The sequence below is a fragment of the Erpetoichthys calabaricus genome, chromosome 11 (assembly GCF_900747795.2).
Source record: "Erpetoichthys calabaricus chromosome 11, fErpCal1.3, whole genome shotgun sequence".
In the NCBI taxonomy this organism is placed as follows: Eukaryota; Metazoa; Chordata; class Cladistia; order Polypteriformes; family Polypteridae; genus Erpetoichthys; species Erpetoichthys calabaricus.
Window position 1 is genome coordinate 79,625,788 of NC_041404.2, and position 24,275 is coordinate 79,650,062.

General features: G+C 37.8%; 1 protein-coding gene across 3 annotated transcripts in view; it reads right to left on the reverse strand.

Moving 5' to 3' along the window:
• l1cama (L1 cell adhesion molecule, paralog a) overlaps positions 1 to 24,275 on the reverse strand; it is a 192,130-nt gene that overhangs the window by 14,784 nt on the left and 153,071 nt on the right. For all 3 annotated transcript variants that reach the window (XM_028813403.2, XM_028813402.2, XM_028813398.2), the window contains 10 exons: positions 23,255 to 23,414; positions 22,770 to 22,894; positions 22,059 to 22,160; positions 17,587 to 17,781; positions 17,117 to 17,187; positions 16,736 to 16,961; positions 16,511 to 16,626; positions 15,923 to 16,121; positions 14,912 to 15,034; positions 13,097 to 13,273 (listed from right to left, as the gene is read on the reverse strand). In XM_028813403.2, the coding sequence (XP_028669236.1) occupies positions 13,097 to 13,273; positions 14,912 to 15,034; positions 15,923 to 16,121; positions 16,511 to 16,626; positions 16,736 to 16,961; positions 17,117 to 17,187; positions 17,587 to 17,781; positions 22,059 to 22,160; positions 22,770 to 22,894; positions 23,255 to 23,414 (1,494 nt within the window). The remainder of the gene's footprint in view (positions 1 to 13,096; positions 13,274 to 14,911; positions 15,035 to 15,922; positions 16,122 to 16,510; positions 16,627 to 16,735; positions 16,962 to 17,116; positions 17,188 to 17,586; positions 17,782 to 22,058; positions 22,161 to 22,769; positions 22,895 to 23,254; positions 23,415 to 24,275) is intronic.

Below are 24,275 nucleotides of genomic sequence, written 5' to 3' on the forward strand. Positions count from 1 at the left end.
CGCAGTCGACTTCTGCGCAGCTGCCCGAAAAACCTTACGAGACCGACATCCAACCCCAACTTTGCGGCAGGTGGCGGATTTACGGCCGCAAAAATTCAAAGAGAAAGGTGACTTCAATTAAAGCTCTAGAGGCCTGAAAGGCGATTTCGACTACAGCTCGAGGTCTAATTACGCATTCTGATTCAATTACGCATTCATTCAATACACCTATATCAGGTTTGTGGTGCGTATACTTATTACTATTCCATATTGTACTGGAACATTCATCATTCAATATTATACTATAGGCCTGGAAAATTCATCAACTAACAGTACAAGCCTGTACAGTAATGAGTAAAGCAGACTACAATCATTACAAAACAACTCTTCGTTACTTATCATTTGTTCTTCATACACTGCTGACACAAACTTGTGCCTGTTTCATCTTACGTTGTCAAAACGGGCTCTTTGTCTAGTCTAAAAATAAAGAAAGCAGAACAGCCAAAGACCCAAATACCCCAGGTACCACTTGAATCTTCTGGGTAATGGAAGGAGTTCCTTCCAATCCCACAAGAGCATGTTACACAAGAAAAGAAGGAAAAGTGGGGAACCTGAAGAGCACAGGTAGTAGTTTGGTGTCTTGAAGTGAAAGGAATTGGTTTACCAATCACACATAGCATTGCAATATACGTTCATCAGGTACAAAAAACGCTAAAAACAAAAATGCCTGAAACAAAATATCTAACCCTATGTGACCTACATTTTTCTGTGCTGAATTAAAAGCTTGAAATAAAGTCTATGGACTTTGTAGGGTGGAGGTAAAGGTACCCTAGAATGGCATTCTTTCTGCAAGTACCCTAGCACACATTGGATTTCTCACTAAGAGACCTTGTCCTCGTCCTCATAAAGCCTTCCCGCCTTTTACACTTCTGTTGATTGGCTCTCACCAAATAGAATAAAATCTGCACTCTCAGTAATTTATAAGAATGTTTGGCTCACTTTCAGAACATTTTAATTCCCAGCAGTGAGCTGCTGACGCCTTTACGGCTTTTTCATCCAATGCAAACCCCTTTGAAAGCTATTCTAGTTTTAGGCTCTAAGGTCAGGTCAGGTCAGGTCAGGCTGGGGAGCATGCACTGGTACAGTGTGTTGCCGCACCCACCACATAATGAAACAGCTTGGGATCCTGGTTTGCAACCCCTCAGGCAGACACGAGGTCCAGTCTCACCCAACAGAAATGACCCTCTATCTGCTGCAGACAGGTGTTACGTGGGTGTCCCCTTGGCCAGATCCAGCTGTTCTGGTATCAGCAATGAGGATCCTGTGAGCTGGATGACCCTCAGGGAATTGCGCCACATGGCCGTAGTGCCGTAACTGATGCTCCCTCACAATGCAGGTAACGTGCCTCATTCAGGACTCTGTGAGCAACCTCTCATTCGACACAAAGTCAAACCAGCGTTACCCAAGGATTCTCCGAAGAGACACAGTGCCGAAGGAGTCCAGTCTTTGTCTCAGGTCACTGGACAGCATCCATGTCTCACAACCATATAGAAAAATGGGGAGCACCAGAACTCTAAAGACTGGGACCTTTGTCTTTTTGCAGAGTTATTGGGAGTGCCTCACACACTTTTCGAGTGACCTCATGATTACACCCCCCACCCATCAAGCCCTCCAAATCCATCTACTGACTTCATACGAAGAGTCACCAGAGACATGAATGTCACTGCCAAGGTAAGTAAATCTCTGGACAAGGTTGACACTCTCTCAGCAGACACACTGCTGATGACTGTGCCCAAGAGGTTATTAAAGGCCTGGATCTTGTGTTTAATCCAGGAGACTCACAAGCCCAGACACTCAGACTCCTCACTCCGTCTCTTGAGAGCCCCAATCAGAGCATCCCCAGACTCTGCGAAGATCACAGCATCATCAGCAAAGTCAAGATCAGTGAATCTCTCTTCACCAACAGATGCCTCAGAGGCTCTCAACCATTCACAAAATTGTACAACTGGGATGCTTTCCCAGAATGTCTTATAAATATCAGTTTTAAACTGTCAAAATATTCATGAGCATGTTCACCCTTATCCTGAGTATACTTACTAATCTGTGCAGTTCATTTTAAGAGGGAATGTCTCTTCTTCTACTTTTGACATCTCATCATTCACTCATAGTCTGTACTTTCAGGCCAGGCCAGGAGTTGACAAAGTTTTGTGAAGGGCATTTAATGAGTTAACCAAGTATGTTCTCCCAGAGATGCTGCTATTAAAACCTCCATATCTATCACATGCTCATTGGCAACACACGAGCTTGAGAGCTGCAGTAAGTTAGCCTGTAATCAATGTGACTAACTCCAGTTGTATGGCGGTCTCGGCCAGCAAGGTTGATCTCCTTTTACATAACGAACATCTGACAGAGTCACTGTATCATTCTTTGGATGGAAAATGTCTTGAACTATATAATAGGCAGTCCTGAAGTGGTCGATGGCACATACAAATGTGTTGTCCATTATTTTCCTGCTGAAAGGTAGTGTTGGCTAAAGGCTACCATATTGTGTCCCAGAAATAAGGACTAAATCTTTTCCTTTTGGTACAGGCCCTTGTGTCTTCATTGCTCAGATGTGTGGCCTGTCAAAATTTAGAACTCCACAGGAGCCTCAGCACTTCTTAACTGATTGTGCTTCAGGGCCAATTGGAGCATTATCCCTAATATATATTTGGGAATAATCATCCATTTCATCCTCTTCTTCGGCTTTACTTTTTTCTCAACACCAACTCTTTTATTATTTTATCCTTTTTCTCTCTTTCATATGCTTATTTAGATTAACTTCAAAAGGATTCCCATTCCCCTGCTGAAACAAATCAGCAGCCTCCAATCCTTTTTCTCAGCACTTCTGCTCATTTTCTTTCTTATTTCCTTATTGTTTCTTAACATTTTCATTCACATTCACCTTCCAACTAAAATATGTACTATTCATTATTAGTCCACTTTATAAAAGGTTTTGGGGTTGATTCTATATGCTCCTGTAAATATGACAATTTACCCAACCCAAATTAACTAACGATGGCCACTGTCATCCCTTACCATTTCCAGGTTCTGTTAGTTTTCCCATGGCTTACTTATGATAGCTGTGTTCTCCTAAATAGTGTTTCTGTCAAATATGGCATGCTTTTCTGAGATGGTTCCACTTTACTGGCATAAAACCCCATTTTCCTGTTGACACTCTGTTTCCTATTGTCTCCATCATTCGTTGTATCTTCTACTGAAAGCTCCAACCTCTATAACCCTGCATAAAACTTTAACTAGCATGCTATACTGTCCTTTCCAGGAAATAGCTCTCTCTGATTCAGACCTGTATGAAAACATTGAGGTTTACCCTGTGAAAGCAAATACAGCCTTTAAAGTTGACAGCGCAAAAATCAAGTTAGAAGAAACAAACGGGGAACTTCATGAGGCTCCCTACATTTATGGTGTGTCAGATTGATAATCCTTGCTGTTATATCTGACCAAATATGGTATTCTTGCATACCACGGATTTACTGTTCCATTACTGACGTGAAATTGGTCAAGAAACAAGGTTCACTGTCAGGTTAGCAGGTGGATCAGAGAGTACTTTGTTCAACAACAACAACATTTATTTATATAGCACATTTTCATACAAAAAGTAGCTCAAAGTGCTTTACATAATGAAGAAAAGAAAAATAAAAGACAAAATGCAAAATTAAAATAAGATAACATTAGTTAACATAGAAAAGGAGTAAGGTCCGATGGCCAGGGTGGACAGAAAAAAACAAAAAAAAAACTCCAGAAGGCTGGAGAAAAAAATAAAATCTGTAGGGGTTCCAGGCCACGAGACCGCCCAGTCCCCTCTGGGCATTCTACCTAACATAAATGAAATAGCCCTCTTTGTAGTTAGGGTTCTCATGGAGTCACTTGATGCTGATGGTCATACAGACTTCCAGCTTTTAATCCATCCATCATTGTTGGAACATCATGGAGCTTTGGGTAGATGGTGGTGGTTGTCAACAAATAGAGCAGAATAACAATATTACTGCCGCTCTGCAAGTGTAGCTCTAGCACGTCTATGTTATAGCAAAGAAGATGTAGAATACAGTATGTAAATTAAATATTCCTAACAAAGCCTAACCAATCATGCTAACTGCTAATAATCTAATCCCTAATAATCACATTTGCCAGCTTTAATTGACAGTTCTTATGTCATAACAGAAACTAGAACAAATGAGTAATGATAAGATGATCAAATGTTAACACTAATTGATGCAGTTCTTCAGACTATAACCTTTAACCTTACTCTTACCTTACTCTTTAACCTTACTCTTAATATCTTAAAAATAATATAATAAATATATAAGATAATATAATATGAGCGTAAAAGAACACAAATAGAATAGTCAATAAACACACTTAACAAAACTAACTGGAGCAAAGATCCTATACTACAAAAACTGAAATTCTTGCAAGTTTATTTTATTTCACTGAAGTATTCCTTTTATTTTTATTGTGTGAAGTCATATCATTTTCAAGCCTTATGTCTAGGACATAACTCATAGAGTTTAATTGTTAATTATTCCTTTCATAAGTGACAAGAGCATACTACACTATGTCTGCTTCACAAACACACTTACATGACTAAAGCATACTGTATGTGACAAAAAATAATCACAAGACCCGCTTCTGAAGATTATGAGAAAATGGACTTAAGACTTTCAAAGTCATAAAACATCTTCAAAGTGCTCATATTTTAGAACTTAACCTTCTGGACAGACACCATGTAACAATTAAGCCTAAAAAAAAATTTCCCACAGTAAGCCACAATGAAGCATGGTTGCATTCTAAAGAACCATAAAAAGTAAAACTGAATGTGATATTTCCCATTCTACAACATTAAATATTGATGAACAATCAACATATGCATCAACAGGCTGCTCCATTGCCCCTGAGGAAGAACATAAAATGTCTTGTGATAGTTGTATTCAGATGTGTTAACAGTATATTCTCTTACTGTATATTGACTTTTAGTTATGGAGACCTGGGACTAATCCTCTTTATAGATAAGTATAGCAGATGTTTCATTACCTCAATAGACTTTTGAGGGTTTAGGCTTAATATGACACATGGCCGCACTGTATATATAGATGCTAGGTCTGTTACATTCTGAAATGCCAATCATAGATAACTGAATAACAAAGGGGCCATCTGGACTACGGGAGATGGAAGTATCATTAGGTATAATGTAAGAGGGACTGAAAGGAATATAGATGAAGAATGACAAAGAAAACAATAAATGGGGAAGCTGTTGATCAGGCAGTTTGGGAAATCATAATATCAGTGGCTAGACAAGCAGAACAATAAGCATGTAAAATAGCAATGAGCAAAAGAAAAAGAAATTAGATGATAGAGAATAAAAAAAGCGTTGAGGGTCCCTACAGATCCAGTAGAGAAGTCAGTCAACAAAAATCAGCTGAATTGTACTTATTGTGGGAAAAGAAAGTGGTTAATACATATTGCATATAGATAATATACAATTATCAGTTAAAATTAAAAACGAAAAAATATAAAATGTTTGCTTTCTTTATAAGAATGTACACATTTCCTAGCCCAGGGGGGTATTTTCCGTACGTTGCTTAAATCATCCGAGATCAGATGCCTCACCTTGGATGAGTTAATGCCAGTGAAACTCATCTGGGATAAGTCGCTTTTTCAAATGCAGCCGTGTAGTAGATTAGTCGAGCTGGATCTAATCATCCAAGATGAATGCGTGCGCCTGCGCTGATTGAAAAGCCCATATATATTGAGTCTAGAAAACATGATCAGCAAGTCTTTGATAGGCTGTAACAAAATGACGAAAGAACGGGCGCATTTTTTTTCATACAAGCGAAACAAGACCTTTTATTCGAAGGACATGAAGAATTTCAAGATTTAATATGCACAAAGGGTAACACTGCAAAAGCAGCCCAAACCAGAAAAGACGACTGGCAAAAAGTGGCCGACAAATTAAACGCTAAGTAGTGTGCATTGTACTTACTGAATGCAGCGTTTCATTTCATATGTGTCAGATTAATTAGATAGATAGATAGATAGATAGATAGATAGATAGATAGATAGATAGATAGATAGATAGATAGATAGATACTTTATTAATCCCAAGGGGAAATTCACATTTAATATATTAAATATGCATGTAAATTCATATTGAATATGTCATAATTCCAGATTAAACGTCAGCACAAGGAGAACATGGGAATAGGTTAAAGTGAAGTACAAGAATATACTTCAAACTGGTAAATATTGGTGTATAACTATTTAAAGAATTCTTGACATAAAGAATCATATATAATATAAAAAAACATTAATTCTAAAGCTAATAAGAAGGCAGCCAAGCAAAAAACAGGTGGAGGTCCACGCGGTCCAGAGCTAACCCCTGCAGAAGAGTTGGCTATCCAGCAAAATGCCCATCGCCCTGTTTCTGAGGGCATTCCAGGGCAAAGCTCCTCCTCAGAACCAGTGGCAGGATGCAGTGTTCACTTCATTTCAGGTAAAGGATAGTCATTGCATATATTTGTCATCGATGTGTGTCATAGGTATGTTCCATATAGCCCTCTTTTTTGTTGGGTCAGTTGCAGGGAATGTCATATCCCTAGAACCTGTGTCTGACCAACGAGATATTGACGAAGGTCAAATATTTGATGAAGACACTGTGTCTGATTATTCGGATCTGCGTACAATCCAGTGCCCCAATCACATTTGGAAATCCTGGGTAATGAGAATGTTAGGCTGATTGTGAGATTCTTTATGAAACTGTGGGTGTTTTTACCTGTGTATTACCTACCTGCAATGGCATGAAACACCTCTTTTATTGTCTGCACACGCAGGTGTCCAGGAAACACCTAAAAACCCGAAGGAAATATTTCAGAGCCAAACAGACTTTACGAATTGCCGGCAAACTGCACTTTTAGATAGATTTTCCGCATCCCCTACAGTATATAAAATGTGCCGCTTGCAAAAAACCTCAAAGCAATGCATACTGTCTGTGTGGTTGTGAGTGCCCAACTTCGCCTAGTTTGACTTCGAATATAAGGTGCTAATTTTTGAGGTACAATATTCCTCCTCGGCTAAAGCAGTATCTTTCAAAAAGAATTTTCTCCGGAAGCAATAAAGGATCTTGCCGATCGCGCAAAACCCACTCTATATGAAATTCTCTTCTTATAATTTGCGTACCAATATCATTTGGTCGCTCATTCATGAATGGCGAAGCCATGACTGAATGAATTCCATGCAAAGACACTGATTAAGTGCGTGAGCTAATCCTTGTTTATATCAAACAAACCTGCTCCGAGCAGGTTTGAGGATTTGGATGTGCTGCTATGACAACACATCCAGCAAGAGTTTCGAAAAAATCGACAGATCCAGGATCAGGCCAAATCATCAACTATTACATCCGGCTAAACGAGTAATCCACGTATGAAAAATACCCCCCAGATGTGAATGAGACTAAAGGAATACACAATCTAAAAATGATATATTTTATATTGTAAGCAGATGGACTGGCATACTGGGTTTGAAGATAATTGCCTACCCGTCCAGGAGGCTGTAATGTAAGGACAACAAGAACGCAGGCTCAACCCGGCAGGGAAGAACACCAATTTCTATCCCAGTCAGGAACAACTAATAATGGATGGACGATGGTCAAATGAATTATATAAGCAGTTCATCTCTCTATGCAAGAGTGTGATGGTCCGGGTCGGTCAACACTCCCTGGTTACTTCCAGGAGCCTCTTGAACCCAGAACTGTTGATAGTCATAAACAGAGATGAGCCGGGCAAATGAAGACACATGCAGTCAGCAAAGAGCTGGTGCAAAGTGCTTCTAGTGCTTATAAATAAAACCAGAATAAAGAAACAGTGTTCAAAGTGCAGTGCATAAAAAATGATGTTCATTAAATAAATAATCTATAAAATCAGTATGTAGTCTGTGAGTTAAAAACCAAATAATCCAAAGACATAACCAGGATAAAACAACAGTTATCAGGTCCTTGATCTTTCTCCCATTTTTGACTGAGCCCAGCATAACTTCCTCTCTCGCTCCCCAGCTCACCCATAGTTTGCTAAGTTGGCAGAGACCTCAGCAGTTGTGGTCCTCCTTGCTGACCCCCATCCTGGCTGCCTCTGCCGGTGTCTGCTAGACCGCTCAGAGTTGGCTGTCCTCCTATGTTCCTTCTCACATTGTTGGTGTCCATTGGATCCCGAAGAAGGACTCCACCACCATCAAACATACTCCTCCAATAAATCAGTGGGGACAATCTACCTCAAAGCACCGATAATTCGCTCTTACGTAGGGATACCAAATGCTCTGCCTCTCTCTCTCTCTCTCTCTATTTTCTTGCTCGCTGGCACTCAGGCATGCAATACTGTGTTCATTCATGGTTTTCTGTTGTTCTGATCTTATCTCTCTTTCTGTTCCCTTCCCATCTCTACTTTGCAAGCTCCTCTTATATTTGCAATTGGATGCAGGTGTCCTCTCAATACTCCAAGGTGTAAATGAGGCACCCAACTAACCCGCTGGCATTTACACTTACACTTGGCAATCAGCAGTGGCAGACCGTCAGGGCCTGCAAGGCCTTCTCTGCTGGCCTAAAAAAATATCTGAATCACAAACTGATGTTAATTATATTTTGTCCATGAATACTTATTAAATAATTCCAAATAGTCTGTCCGCTTCCTTTCATAGCTTTTCCGATGGTTGTGCTGCTTCCAGACATGTATTTTCGTATTAAAGCATTTAACCAATCACATTTCAGCCATCATTTGTTGCCAGGCAGGGTCAAAGTCAAAGAAGTCTGCCCGGAGGCCTTCACAATCCATTCTGCAGGCCCTCTAACACAAAATAAATGTCGATTAAACTGTTGCTTGAACCAATCAGATTTTGAGTTGGTTTCACTAGGGCCCTCTAGCAGGCGTACGGCACCGTCACCGTTTTCAGACCCACTGATTGGATAGAGAAGAGAGATGCTCTAAAGGAACTGTTTCATCACATTCTGGAGCATCATGATGAGTATGATGAGGACACAGTGTGCTGTGCTGATGGATTTAAAGCACGTCTGGATGATTTTGAGTTTTGTTTTTTGCTTCACACATTCAATGGCATTTTTGAGTATTCAGACGTGTTCTTTTCAATACTACAGGACAAAAAACTGGATGTGCAGTTTTGTCTGGCTAGGGTAAAGGAGTTCTGTGACACCGTTGAGCGAGATAGAAGCTGATATGAGGAACTCTACGAGGCCACTGAACAATCCGCAGGCGCTCCGAGCGCACGAAGCACTTTTTGATCCGTCTCGGCTAAAAACAGAACTAACTGTAATGTATGCCATGGATGATTTTGCAGGAAAATCTCCCACTGATCTCCTTGACTTCCTTCATCAGAAAAATCTGAATGAGAGCATGGGGCAGCTGTACACATTGGTATGTTTGGTGGTGACCATTCCCGTGTCCACTGCTTCTGTCGAGTGGACATTTTCAGCCCTAAAGCGAACTAAAACTTATGCCAGAAATACGACAGGGCAGGTTCGACTTTCAGCATTAGCTTCGATGGCGATAGAAAGGGACTTCGTGATGGAACTGAAGCGCACGGATAATCTGTACGACAGAGTAATTGAACTGTTTTTGAGGAAAGAGAGGAGGATGGATTTTGTTTACAAATAATCTGAATTTTTGATGAGTAAAATGTTGTGATTTTCCTAAATAATACTGCAAGTTTATGAGTTATTATTGATGTTTTTTATGTGTGTCGCGACTGTAGCAGTAGAAAGGAACTTGTTCACCCTTGGTTTGTCTGTTCAATAAAGGCATTTATTGTGGCTACAGGAGTTATCTATCTGTGATGCAATGGCTCTTTATACTGTATTTCTGCATATTAAGATGGTTTTTATAACCATAAATTAATTTTTGAGGGGCGGGTTGATTCAGATGGAGCACTACTGAAAGCCTAGGTATGAAATGCACGGTCCACCACTGGCAATCAGCCAAGCACCCCAATCAACCCCTGAGAGGTGAGTGTACGCACACACGTGCACCTGCACTCATTATTTAAAAATTGCGTTTCACCACAGACTGCTTATATTAAAGAGGCAACCATGCTCTTCCGATAGGGTCCCAGTTTGGACACCAGTAGGGTTGCCTGGAATTTGTAGTGCATAAGGGTAACCCTGTTGGGGTCTCTGGGGGCCGTAGGGAGTCACTATGAAGACTTGATATCCCGATAATGTGAATCTTCCATATGACACCGAAGTGCTACTTTTAGGTGAAGTCATAGTATCAGAAGTACTCCCAGGTCCAGCATAAAACAGGGTGCCTCAGCTACCTCAGAATCGGGAGGAGGTGAATGAGGCTCACAGAGGTTGCAGTGGAAAGAGAGAGCATTTCTTCTTCTTTCAATTATATTGTGTAGGACTGCCTTTTACTGTGGTTAAGGTACGATTATAAAATAAATGTTGTGTCTGGTGGTTTGGGCTCTGGGGTGTCCCTTATAGTCCACAGTATTTGTTACTCACCTCACATTTGTTGAAGTAATGATTGAGAAACATTTACTGTATATAATTTCATGTTTTCAGGTATGACAGAAATAACAAAATTTTGTATACAATTGGACCCAAATTAAACAGCAGCAAATAAAATCAAAATGTCCATGAACAAATCTCAAATTAGTCAGGTCATATAATGCAAATATCAGATATCTGGTCACATGCTCACAATATCTGAAACATGAATATTTGCTAGAATATTTTAAACTTTTTATGGAAATTCTTCTCATGTAAGTCAATCATGCCCATTGTATCATTAATTTTGTTATCTACCTTGTCCATGAAACATGAGATTCAATTTTTTTTTATTGGTCATCACTTCATACACTGTGGGGTAAGTAACAGATTCACAAATGATCATTTATGACAGGGGCATTCCTTTAACTTGAACCAGCTGGAAAATTAAAGTAGTTATTTGAGTTTTTTTATGATCAAGAGCAAACTAAGTGAATGCTATGGATGCTTTGAAACTAACCACCAATTTGGCAGATGCATCATACAGAGCATATCTTAGAGTCAGGATAAGAGAGGTCCTTACATTTAACAAGGGCAAAATAGGAGCAAAAAATAAAAGCAAATAAATTGTAAATCAGCATACAATGTCTAAAGAGGGCACCTGAAGATACATGGAAGCCTCAATTTCCAAAAGGTACCAAAACCATAAGCCACAGTAAAGACATAATGAGATTTGGTATTTAACTCAGTAGCTTGAACAGGACATGTGGAAGGGAGATGAGGAGCACTCAATCATGTAAATTCTTTTGCTGGTACCAGAGGCAGACAACATGGAGCAGACAGAGGAACAGGTAAAATGATCTATTAACAAACAACCTTAGCATTCAGGAAAAGAATAAATGGGAACGGAAATATTAAAACAAGTCACTTGCTATGATGTGGATTGCTCATATTTCAGGTTTGGTGTTAAATAGCTAAGCAAGCGAAGAGGGCAGAGACAGGTATGTGGAACATAAAGGGTGGTAGGATAATTAAATTGTGTACTATTAAGGGTCCTGTAAAGTACAGTGTACAACTGCCGCAACTTTAGAAAAGGCTGGCCACAGGATCATTTTATATTTTTGTTATATTGTTATAATATTTTGCAAAATTATAATCATTGTTACAATTCATATTATTTTAATGGTAAAAATGATTTCTAAGTAGAAAAACCCAAGCCGGTTGTAAAATCATAAATTAAAGGGTTCTTCACCATCCCTTCTATGTTTCTATAAATATATAAATGTTTCTGTAAAAAATAAAAATAAATTTTTTTTTTTCTATCATTTTTAACAGTGAATTTCTGTTTTGTCATTTTATAAATTGTTTAACATACCTAAATTCTCGAATGTGCTGCTGCTTTGCAGTAAGGAGACTGTGGAAGATTGTGGGTTCGCTTCCCGGTTCCTCCCTGTGTGGATAGCGCTTTGAGTACTGAGAAAAGCGCTATATAAATGTAATGAATTATTATTATTATTATTATAGTTACTAAAATTATTCATGTTTCGTTTTGTTGACACATGTTCAGCAAAATTTATAATAAACTGACACTACACTACAGTGCACAGTAAATTCAAGGAAGATAATCATCTAGATTAGCTGTGCTTTATCATTGTAATCACTTGATTTTTCCAGCTCGAGGTATACTGCAGCTATGACACCTTGCCTCCTTTCTGACTGATTTGATTCTAAACGATACTGGGTTAATCTTGGAATTCACTGTTTATCATGTACAACAGAGATCTTATTGGGAAAAATGGCTCTTAATTTAACGAAACAATAATTTAAAGGCTAAAAGGTGTTGTACAAGAGATCTGTTGCTTTGGTGTGTTTTGTGACTAGGAATGTATTTTGACATTTTTAAAGTGCCACCAGCCAGTACCCATCAGTTGGGACTTTGATTGTGTATAGAAAGCATCACAACACAAAGATCCATGGAGGGCACTGGCTCTTTGGCATTCTTTTAAAAAGACAAACATACACTTCTTCACAAACCTCTCATGGAACTCGGAGTAACTTCACAAATCAACATCTGCATTCACGTTTTAAAAAAAATGAGAAACAAAAGTGTTCTTCTAGCTTATGTTGTATTTAATATACATTTTTTTAATTTATTTCTGTTAGTTTTTTTCAGTTTTCATTTAATCCAATAAAATACTTTTGTAATATAGAAAATGGTGAGTATAGTTTTCATTTAATCCAATAAAATACTTTTGTAATATAGAAAATGGTGACTATAATTTGATTAGTAAGTTTTTTTTAGTGCATAACACATCACGCGGGTTTTAAATGCTGTCACTCTATATTCAGGATTTTTCTAAACTCCACACTGACAAGTTTTCTAATAGAGTTTCATAGGTCCCATATTTCCATAAGTACATAATACAGCAAATGTCAAAGTACATGGCCTCCTGGGTTCCCCACCATTTCTATACCGTAAGGCTTCAACTGCTCAAACCTATTAACAGTTCCACTCTAGACTTGATAAAAGCTGTTACATTATTGAGAGCAGAGTAGTGAATTAAAAATCACCTCCTTCAATGACGGTGGCACCTTCTCTGACAATTGGTGGGCCCTCTCCAACGCTTGTTAGTGCTCTCAGATAGAAACGATAAATACTCTTAGGATCCATTTCTGGAAGAGTATAGTTCATGAGGTTGCCATCTTCAATCAAGTGGTCCTCCAAAAGTCCATTTGTAGATTCATTAACTGTAACAGAAAAAGTTAACAGAAAACAGGAAAAGGAAACAGTTTGAAGTGAGTAAATCTTTTTATAAAGCTTATGTTTAGAGTTCCTTAGTTCAGCTCTCATAGAAGATTGTAAAATATGCCTAATCTAGATTACGTTCTTTTAGTTTAAAATACAATAATATACACATATATTAAAAAAACCTGTAAATTAGCACAAACTTGTAAATTTACTACATTCAAGTGAAATTTCAGAATGGCAAACGGTTTTGTCCTTTACCATTGCTATAAGTGTCCCAGTTGATGTTTTCCTCAAGGAGATCCAAAACAAAAATGGGAAAAAAATATTTTTCTTTTACTGTAGAAGGCAGTGTGGCTTAGTAGCTAAGCCACTGGACTGTAGACCAACCCCAATACTGACCTAATGTTTCATCCCATGCATTTCACCTGCTCTGCCAGTGCTCCATTGGTTGGAAGATGTCAACTGTTATACTATACATTAGTGATCTGAAAGTTACTCAGAATGAAAGGGTCATATACAACTTTGTTACACTGTAAATAATGATCAAAAAACAGTGTTATTTAAGCTCCATAAATAATCTTTCCAAACTAGCATGTCTTTTGCAAGGAACAGCCATACTATAAATATGTACGGACCTAACTAATTTAGTTGCCTGTCCACACCTAATGTAATATATGACTGTTCTATAAATTGTTTTGGAATTGGATGCACAAATAACTTAAGGTACACTAATATTTCGGATGGTATAGACATAACTAAAATGACACTCTCCTTACTAATGCTTTTAACACCAGCTACTGATGGTATTGTCGTCATTTTTTTCCTTAACTAAATAGAATGACTATAAGAAACCATGAACTATAGTTAGTGTTCTCTGAATTTACTCAAGATGTGGTTTCTAATAAATGAGTGCATCCAGACTAAATGCTGATTTACCTGTGAATGTAATCTATGCATTCATATACCATATGGAGAGTTTATTAGTTTATTTATATTAGTAGCAATAAATAAAGCATTAAAAATAAACTTGACATAAATCAACAAGTATATGAAACAAATATAGAAACTCAATGTATCAGAATTTCACCCTCCATTTTTTGAACATGCATTTTTGATTACAAGGTAATGGAGAACACAATGCCATCCTAGGAGCACTGGAAGCCAAACTGGAACCAAACTTGAATGAAAACCTTAATCCAACCTCAATGATCAATCACACTGGACCAGTTCAGAATCACCAATTATCTGAACTGCCACATTTTGGGGTGTGTTAGAACATCCAAAAGATGGTGGGAGAACATGCATGCTCCACAGACTGTGGGTGAACAGGGCTGGAAACCTTGGTGCTGTAAGGAAGTAGTAATAACTCTTGTGCCATATATCAGACAATATATTGATAGATTTTTATCCCATGCCTCTGGATAGAATAATGCAGGTTTGAGAATGAATTAATGAAATAAGTAATATAATTTATTTATTATTCACAATAGTTTTTTCATGGCATAAATGGCTTTGTAATATCAGTATGACACATTATCTGTTTAACACTTTATAACTGTACTAATAGATTATTGTCACTTACAAATACATTAAAATAAATTGCCACGAAATAGGGTATTGGGGCTGCATGTACTCACACTGCTGGTATTGTAGACGATACCCCAATAAGATGCCATTGGGCTTGGCAGGTGGTTGCCAGTGCAAGTTGATCACACTTTCTGATGGGCTTTCAATGTGCAGAAAAGCTGGAGGTCCGGGCACTGATAGGTCACAAAATGTACAACAGAGAAAATATTTCATGAAAAATGTGTAGGGATATGCCAAACAGAGACTGGCACAGAAAAAAAAAACAGCACAAAAGTCTTGGATAGACATTTTCTTCAAATGTACACTGACATGAACTTAAAAGTTTTCCACTACTTCATTAACCTTCCAATGACTTTTAAAAATTGTACTCCAATATGGAGTTGTGGGCAGCTGAAGCTTATGCCAACACTATCAGACACAAATCAGGAACCATTTCTCTAAATGTGGAGTACCCTGGGAGAATTCACTTGGACATGTAGAGACAGAACGAGTGAACTGGGATTTGAACCTAACATTCTGCATCTGCAAGGAAATAACTCTAACTATCCTGCCACCACACTGTTCATTGCTTTTTAAGCATGTCATACATTGTGACTAAGAACTAAGAATATTTCTTAAGAGATGCTCCAAGGTTATGCATAGAGAACCTGCTTGAAGGATTAACTAAAAACAGACTGGATGGTTTCGTGCCAACAGGTATATCAGCACATGAAGCTTATACTGCACAACCTCCAATTGGCGTTCAAGAAACACAACAGCTACTAAACTTCAGAGGGTAATTTACTGGAGAACTTTTAACTTAAGACATTTTAAAATTAGAAATTAGCAGTAAATAATGAAAATGACAGAGACAAAAATGTCCTAAATTTACAGGCCTATAGCCTTCTACGCTGAGGCACTATTAGTCAACAAGCCCTGGTTTTGATATTGATTTTCATCACTATCCATTAAAAAGAGATTTGCAAGTAACAGGACACTTAAGAAAGCAATAAAGGAAACACAAAGGCTGACAACGAAACAAGACCTTGTGGTGTCTGAGTGATGTGATAGCCCTTACTTACCTCCCTCTGCGGACTTAAAGTCTTTTGCTTCACTAACTGGACCTCCTCCTTTTTTATTGAACACACGCAGATCCAACTCATAATCTGTGAATGGATCCAGTCCTGAAACTATGGCATGGTTTTTGTTTCCTTGGACATCCACAACAATTTGCTTTCGGTGAGGCTCTCCTGGCAAGTGATGTTTTCGTTGACAACGTATCTGCCGGGTGGAACATACAGGAGATTACAAACTGGACTAAAAGTCTTGACATAAGACGGGGACTGATCCAGTCATACAATGAAATTGACATGGAGTTTTTCCTTTGAAATGCATTTATTTCTGCTGTATTTTTTTTTTTTTTTTACAGTTTTTCTTTTTCTCTTTTACATAGGTCATGGTGACTACACAACATTTTCCTTCAAACAGATTCTAATTTTTAATTTAGCAATAATAAAGAATCTCTCTTTTAGTGTTTGAGAAATATGAAAGGAGGCATTTAATCCATTACAGCCTTTCCCCAAAAGCTGATGTAGGGTTATATATGTTTTTATGAAGGAGTAGAAATTGTTGTGTCCCACAGTTTGAGAAGTAACAGACAGGATTTATACCTTGTAGCCCAGCAGGTGGCCTCTGATACTTTCAGGTGGGACAGGCATCCATGTGACCTTCACTTCAGAGCCATTTAATAAAATTATACCAATATTTTCTGGGGCCTTTTCAGGATCTGGAAGAAATGACAATCTTCCATTAATACCACTGTAATATTTAGCTACAGGAAAAAAAAATTAAAAATACACAAGACAGCAAGAAAATGATCGTTAGATGTCACTCACAATCCTCTCCAGAATAGCCAATATACGTTCTGGGTTCTGGCCCCTCTCCCATCTCGTTTACAGATTGAACTCGTATTTCATAGGCTGTGAACACGCTTGTATTTGTGACTGTGTAGTGTGACTCTCCTGTGTAAATGTGGTGCCAGTCATGGTCCATATCTTTACGCTGACGCCAGCTGACCTTGTAGCGGAAATCAGGGGCGTTCCACTCAAGGTTTTTAATAGGCTAATGATAAGAAAACAGAGGAATAAGGAGAAAAAACATGGAAACAAGTCATCCAGAAAACAGACATCAGCTTCTTCTGTTTAAGCTTCAGTTGTCAATAGCCATAAATTCTTCCATCAGCCATTTGATCTTTGAAATGCTGCTTTGTAGCTCACCTTCCATTGAATGACCATGTTGTAAGGTTCTGTCCCTTCACCTTTAACTCCATTAGGGTTCCTGTCTGGAGCTGTAATTATACATAAGTTTTAGCAAAATGGATGACTTGTGCTGCCACCTCCGTTTTAATAGAGGAGTCTACATAATACTTTTTTATTACACAGCAGAGACATCTTCAGCTACACTGTAACTTCAGGTGACACAGATGAGATAATAATAATAATAATTCATTACATTTATATAGCGCTTTTCTCAGTACTCAAAGCGCTATCCACACAGGGAGGAACCGGGAAGCGAACCCACAATCTTCCACAGTCTCCTTACAGCAAACCAGCAGCACTACCACTGCGCCACCTGTGTACACATCCATTTATTCTTCCACTGATATCACAATCCTTATAAGAGTAACTGATATTATCTTATTAAGTGTCACTGTACGTTTTTGTCAAAAAGGAAAATAAAAAGGTACCTGCTTTGTCGGTTTTGTAGGGATCTGTTAAAGAGCTGGGGATGCTGGAGCCTACTTCGTTCACGGCTACCACACGGAAATAGTACTCCACAAATCCTGCAAGGTCTAATTTGGCAACTGTCGTCTTACCATCCACCTTCTTCAGCTCATGGTGTACTGAAGGAGCAAACGGATCCTGGAATTCAATTAGGTATTCTGAAAGAGAATTTAAAAGCATTACAAGATATATAAGTAGAACCTAACGTGGCATGGCTTTATGCATTGACATTTTGACATCCACCAACCAGATTGGTTTATTTAATTAATGAATGCACCGCATAAGAATGATATAGGAAGAAAGCATAATTTAGACTATAAACTATTAAGAAAAGGAATCTGCTCAAAAGTACAGAATGCCTGTTAATTAATTTTAATTTTACACATTATACTACAGGACAAACATCATCTCAAGCATTTAACATGATCAGTGCCACACAACATATGCATTCTCATAATCTAATGCTTGCTCTGGGTCACACAGGCTGAATCTGAAATAATTTTAGAATTTCCAACAGTTCTAATGTCAAACTCGGTTCTTCTACTATTATACCACATTGTTAACATCTAAGTAACACTGTCTTAGTAATACAGTAAATAAAAAGCGAATGGATCACAAAGTATATACTGTAGACCAGAAGTTATCAAATAGATTTGACATGAAGCTAAATTCACACAGAGGAAATACTTTTTTGAGCCGGGCACGGCTGTAACTCATCCATCAAACACACTTTAACAGACACACTTCTGATCACCCACTCATTTACATCATGCACAGGTTAAGTTAACACAAAGCTGTCAAATTTACAAGAAATCATCAAGCCTACAGTGTGTTGCACTGAGCTCATTCTGGTATTATTATCACTCACAATCACTTACTGTAGATTCATATTTATTTGTTGCAAAGATCTGCAGTGCTTGTACCCAGGCACATAGTGCTTACTGACTAGCCAGTGTTGTGGACTTGCAAAACTGTCCAAGGATTATTGTGATCACTACAAAACCAGGAGATGTTTAAGAAGTAAAATGGTGTGGTCAGTGTTATGCTTCAGCCAGGGTTTATTCCCTAGCTCAGGTGCATTTTGTGATCTATTATTATTTTTGAATTATTGTTTTCCATGCCTTCATGTAATTTCTCAAAGATTTGCATTTTATTTGTTATCTGTATACTATTTCTTTAAATGTTCTACCATTCCTTGTGTTTTGTGTCAGTGAAGGTCCTGGCCTGCTCTGTGTGACTCCATTACACAACAGTCAGGACAAGCAAGGGTCAGAATACTAAGAAAGTCAAACATACCCGAAAATGCAAGACAAAACTGAAAGTCAAATAGAGAAATAGATCATAACCAGTACACAAATCCTACTGTAATGGTTCAAAAGTAACTACAGCTAAGAAGATCAAATGACATTATCAAAAATGCAAACCGTATCACAGACCTTCGCTTACATATATTGTCAATAGGTTTTCCTTGTGGCATTGTGCTGAGTTGATTGTGTATGTATTTCAGACATTTATTCTACAATCGTGCATGTGACTTCCGCATTTTTTTCTTCAGGCCGAAAAAAGCAAGTCAGGTTCTATTGAACAGCAAATCAATGATGATCGTGTTGTTACAAATTGAACAGTTAATCAACAACATTACAATGAACTGCTGAGCCATCTGTGAAAAAGCATTGGGAAAAAAGTCAATAGAATTTTGCACCATGACAACACAGATGTATACACTGCTGCACCATGACAGCTCACCTGTGCACACCGTGTTGTCAGTCAAAGAGTTTTTGACCACAAACAATATGCCTGTTGCTTTGCACCCCCAAACTCGCCAGGCTTCACTCTCCCTGTGACTTTTTTGTTCCAAAAATTAAAATTGAGACTGAAGGAAAGGTGATTTGCTACTGTAGAAGAAATCCAAAAGAAAAAGATGGCTCTAGACACGGTAACAAAAGATAAAGAAAATGTTTCCAGGAATGGAAAAAGGGCTAGGACAAGTGCATCTCAAGGTGAGTATTTTTGACATTGACTAATATGGAATTGGTGTAAGATGTATAATAATGTTTTTCTTTAACAATTCCGGAAATGTTTGGGTCCCCTCTTATATATCATCACCTCCTGTGGCATCATCAGCATGAATGTTGTGGTAAATGAACCAAATTTAAAGCCATTACATCAATAAAGAAAAATAAGATGATATAATAAAAACAACATTTTAATTTCACTTTAAAACAAAAAAAAAAATTAGGAATAGAATCTTCACTTGTAAAAAACACTAAAATAGAGAAAATTACACACATTAAAATGGCTAAATACTGTATTACAGCCAAGTAACTTTCAAAACTCAAATTAAAGTTAGCTATCAACACAAAATAGCTAGCAAAAATGTCTCATTTACTGAAGTGTGTCTTTATAAAGCACTATTTCTGAAATGCTAACCTGCAATGAAACGGTCACTAATATAAAAGAGTGCAAAGCAAGGTGCCACTATCTTCTGAAGCATGAAAAATGTATTATGAACTCAAGAGTCCCAATAATTGCTCAAAATGCCCACTAGATCTGGAAACTCTGAACCCCACCTAGTCACACAAAAGGCACAACAAAGAATCTTTATACATTGAAGATTCATTTTAATAGAGGTCTGTTGAACAAAAATATGCTCCGAGGAGCACAATGTCACAGAGGGTAATGCCTTCAAAATAGATAATCCCAATAGCAAACATCCAAAGAATTGTCATAAAATGAAGCACAGAGGTCAAAAATCCAGTAATCACAAAAAAGGCATGGAAATAACTGAAGAGAACTCACCACACTATGAATACATTCACAATGAACCGCAAAGGACTTAATGTTACACAGTATATACTAGCCTTCATAGGGATGAGTGCAGTCCCTTGATGGAGATGGGCAGATGGCCCGCCACTAGCGGGACCACCCACAAAAGCACATGGCACATAATAAGAGATGCTTACACATAAAGAAAAGATATAATCATTAAATAAATGAAATAATAAATATTAACAGAAACAAGCTACACAACACACATAAAAACTGCATTTAAAACCCAGCCAGCAGCAGAAATCTTGCTGAAATACAACAGAATTTTACCCTCCACAGTTTGGGGGTTGGTGCTGGGAAATCGAGGCCTTCAAAGTAAGCGATCACAGCAGGAAAATATGCACCCATTAACTAACACAAAAATAAAATCAAGCAACAAGGGCTTCCCTCCAAGCTACAAAGATACTGGATGAGCTCAATAAAGCCTTCACAGGGGAAGTGATATTAAAAGACTTCATTATGTGCATTTATTGTAACTTATTAGTGATAAATAAAGGATAAAGTTATTGATTCTGTGAAACAAGTGCTTGTGTCAGTTGCCAAGTCTGTCCATGTCTTGGCAAAGAAAATTCATAGTCAGGTGACAGATGGTGTCGGTCAGGCTGATTGTATATCCCTGTTCACTGATGAATTGACAGACAACAAAGATGTGGCGCAAGTGTGGTTTGTGCCTGATGATTAGATGGAGTAGAATGCAAGGAAGAACAGCAGATGAATGCAGGCAGGAGATAGATAGATAGATAGATAGATAGATAGATAGATAGATAGATAGATAGATAGATAGATAGATAGATAGATAGATAGATAGATAGATAGATAGATAGATAGATAGATAGATAGATAGATAGATAGATAGATAGATAGATAGATAGATAGATAGATAGATAGATAGATAGATAGATAGATAGATAGATAGATAGATAGATAGATAGATAGATAGATACTTTATTAATCCCCTCCAGGACTGTGACTTTGTTTTGAATTTCTCTAACAATTTTAATCTCCTTCACTGTCAACTGGCCATAGGTCATCAACTAATTAATGGACAGATATTGTTGGTTTCCATTTATGTTTAATGAGTTTCTACCTTGTTCTTTGCGTATTTTAATAGATCTGCATTTATATGTGGACCAGTTCTGTATTTAGTAAATAGTATAATTTGTACTTGTATTTTAACTGAGAATTGTTCACAGCACTCTGCACTTGTACTCAGTGAAGAATGCTGTACCAAAATAAGTGGTATTCTATTGTATTCCTGCAACTAGTGATTCAAGTACTAATGGTTCTGTATTGTTTGTCAAAATAAAGAGATGGAAAAAGTAACTGTGCAAGATGACGGAGGTTGTTTGCCTTTTGGATGCAGCTCGTGTCATACAGTATATGTTTGATATTTGTTCATGTGTAATTGTTTATTTAAAACCATACAATACTGGAATTTCTTTAAATTGATCAGCATATGATGCCACCTAGTCTCAATGGTAATTTCTGATGGATAGTTTCTGTCTAATATGGTGTCCTGTAACAAATCCCACTGACCACTGCAAACCCACTTTAGTGTTCAACACTCCCTGTCCCCTTTCAGATTTTGAAATGCCATGGATCTTACCCTTTATTGGGCTATTGTTGTCTTTACTAGGGCTCCAACTAAGTGTTACACTCCGAGCTTGTTCATCTGACAACTCAAGCTTGGTAGGAGGTTCTGGGCGATCTGCTCAAGTAAAATGAGAAAAAGAAAACATACATCATAACATATTTCATATCAAATATAATTTATTCATTGTCCAATACAAAGTCACAGGAGCATGGAACCAATCTTAGCTGCCTAATATGAAGGGCAGGAAGTCATCCTGAACAGGGTGCCAGGCGATCAAGGGGCACACTCAGTCAGGCTCCGTATATTCAGAGATAATTTAGGGCTACCATCTAACTTAACATCTTTGTGATGTGCAGATAAAAACAGAGACAAGAGGGTAAGTGCACAATCCATAAAGCCAGGGACCAGTCCAAGATTTGAATTCAGGATTCTAGAGCAGTATGGCAAAATGTTAACTGTGCCACCATGCTTCATTTGACTCAACTGATCAAACTTTACTTTATAATTTGTCATATTTTGCTTAGAACAAGACATTTTATAAAGTGCACAAATATATAGTAGAATTCAAAATATCAAGAAAATATTAAGTACAGTACAAGATGATTTATAAACCATATTCAATAATGAAAGACTACGAAGAGTCTACAGATGTCCAAACATAAAAATAATTGTAGGCTTCTTGTCGCAATCATCTGCACAAAATTCTTAATCAGATTAACTAACCCATGACAACGAGACTGCCTTTTGCTTCATCATAATCCAGGCCTGTGACTGCCATGCAAGTGTATATCCCTTGATCTTTTGTTTCAGCATTGTTCACTATAAGTAAATTATCATCAATTTCATACCTAGAAAAAAAAAAAAACAGTAAATCACAGGGTCAGAAAACAATTAGGCAGTGGAAGGTGGTCACCATCTTATCAACAAATACTTCATCATATCTTTTAAAGATTATGCAATAGATTGCACACTTCTGACATGCTAGTTACAGAAGATCTCTGGTTTGACAGTGAAAAGTAAGTTTTACAAAGAATTTTAAACAAACATATTTTAGCAGCTTGGGAACCATGTTTGGTGCCTACATTGTTCTTGCTGGATGAGCACTTTCCAAACCTTCACAGAAGCCACATATGCACAGACACACAACTATTCTCTTATACAGTTATATTACAACTTGACTAAACAATACGGGTTTAAACCACACTCACTTGTCATCAAATGGTGACTCCATAATCTTCTGGCCATTCCATTTCCAGATGATCTGTTGTGAATCAAATTCTGGATCAAACTTTGCTATACAGTTGAACTGGACTCTTCCTCCTACCTTCACTTTCAGATCCTGTGGTCGCTCAATAATAACGGTTTTACCTGATAAGAATAAAAAGAAGACTCTGGATAATCAAGTCATCTTTGCTAAATTCTGTACATAACACCAGTTTCAATGCAAAGAGCTCCACAGTTTTACAATGCCTGCATTCCTATCTTTCCACACACTGCATTTCATTATTCAGTAAATAGAAGGTGATGTATTGGTATAAAAAAATGACAATACAAAATTGATCATAGTTGATGTCTATCTAAGATATTTTGGGGTGCTGGGTGAAGGTGCTGCTAAAAATTAGTAAAGTTCTGGCATAACTTTGTTACCTAAGGTGAGTGCTTAAATGGAACGATTTAAAAATAACTAAACTAGGAACACAAAATTCTTAGAAAACTACAACTCATGTCACTTTCACACCACAACTAGCAGCACATTTGGCATGGAAAAGACAGTTCTCATGTATCTGTCAGGAGATGTAGAACATGACCACACTTCTGGAGACTTTCATCATGTGGTATATTTCCTACATCATGATCACACAGCATTGCCTTGTTGTTTTGCCATGTAATTTGATTGTTGTAACCTAGCTTTTTATCTTGGGTATCACTGAAGTTTGCTTACCTCTATGTACTGGCACCGAGGCTGAAACCCACTTGCACATCAAATGTGTCACTAATCATAAAATCAAAAACTGTGACTAGCACTGGGCAGTTTTTAAGTGCTGCATGCATATGTACAGTAGATATTGTGTCTGGGAACCCCACCCATCCAACTGAACACAACAGCTCAGGATTTCTCCTCTACAGCTTTCAGATTGGATCAAGGTTGTTGCATTCAGCAAACGTATTCTCCATTCTTCTATTGCCTGTGGCATTTATTAAGTCACAAGGAACTGAAGCAGAATGAAG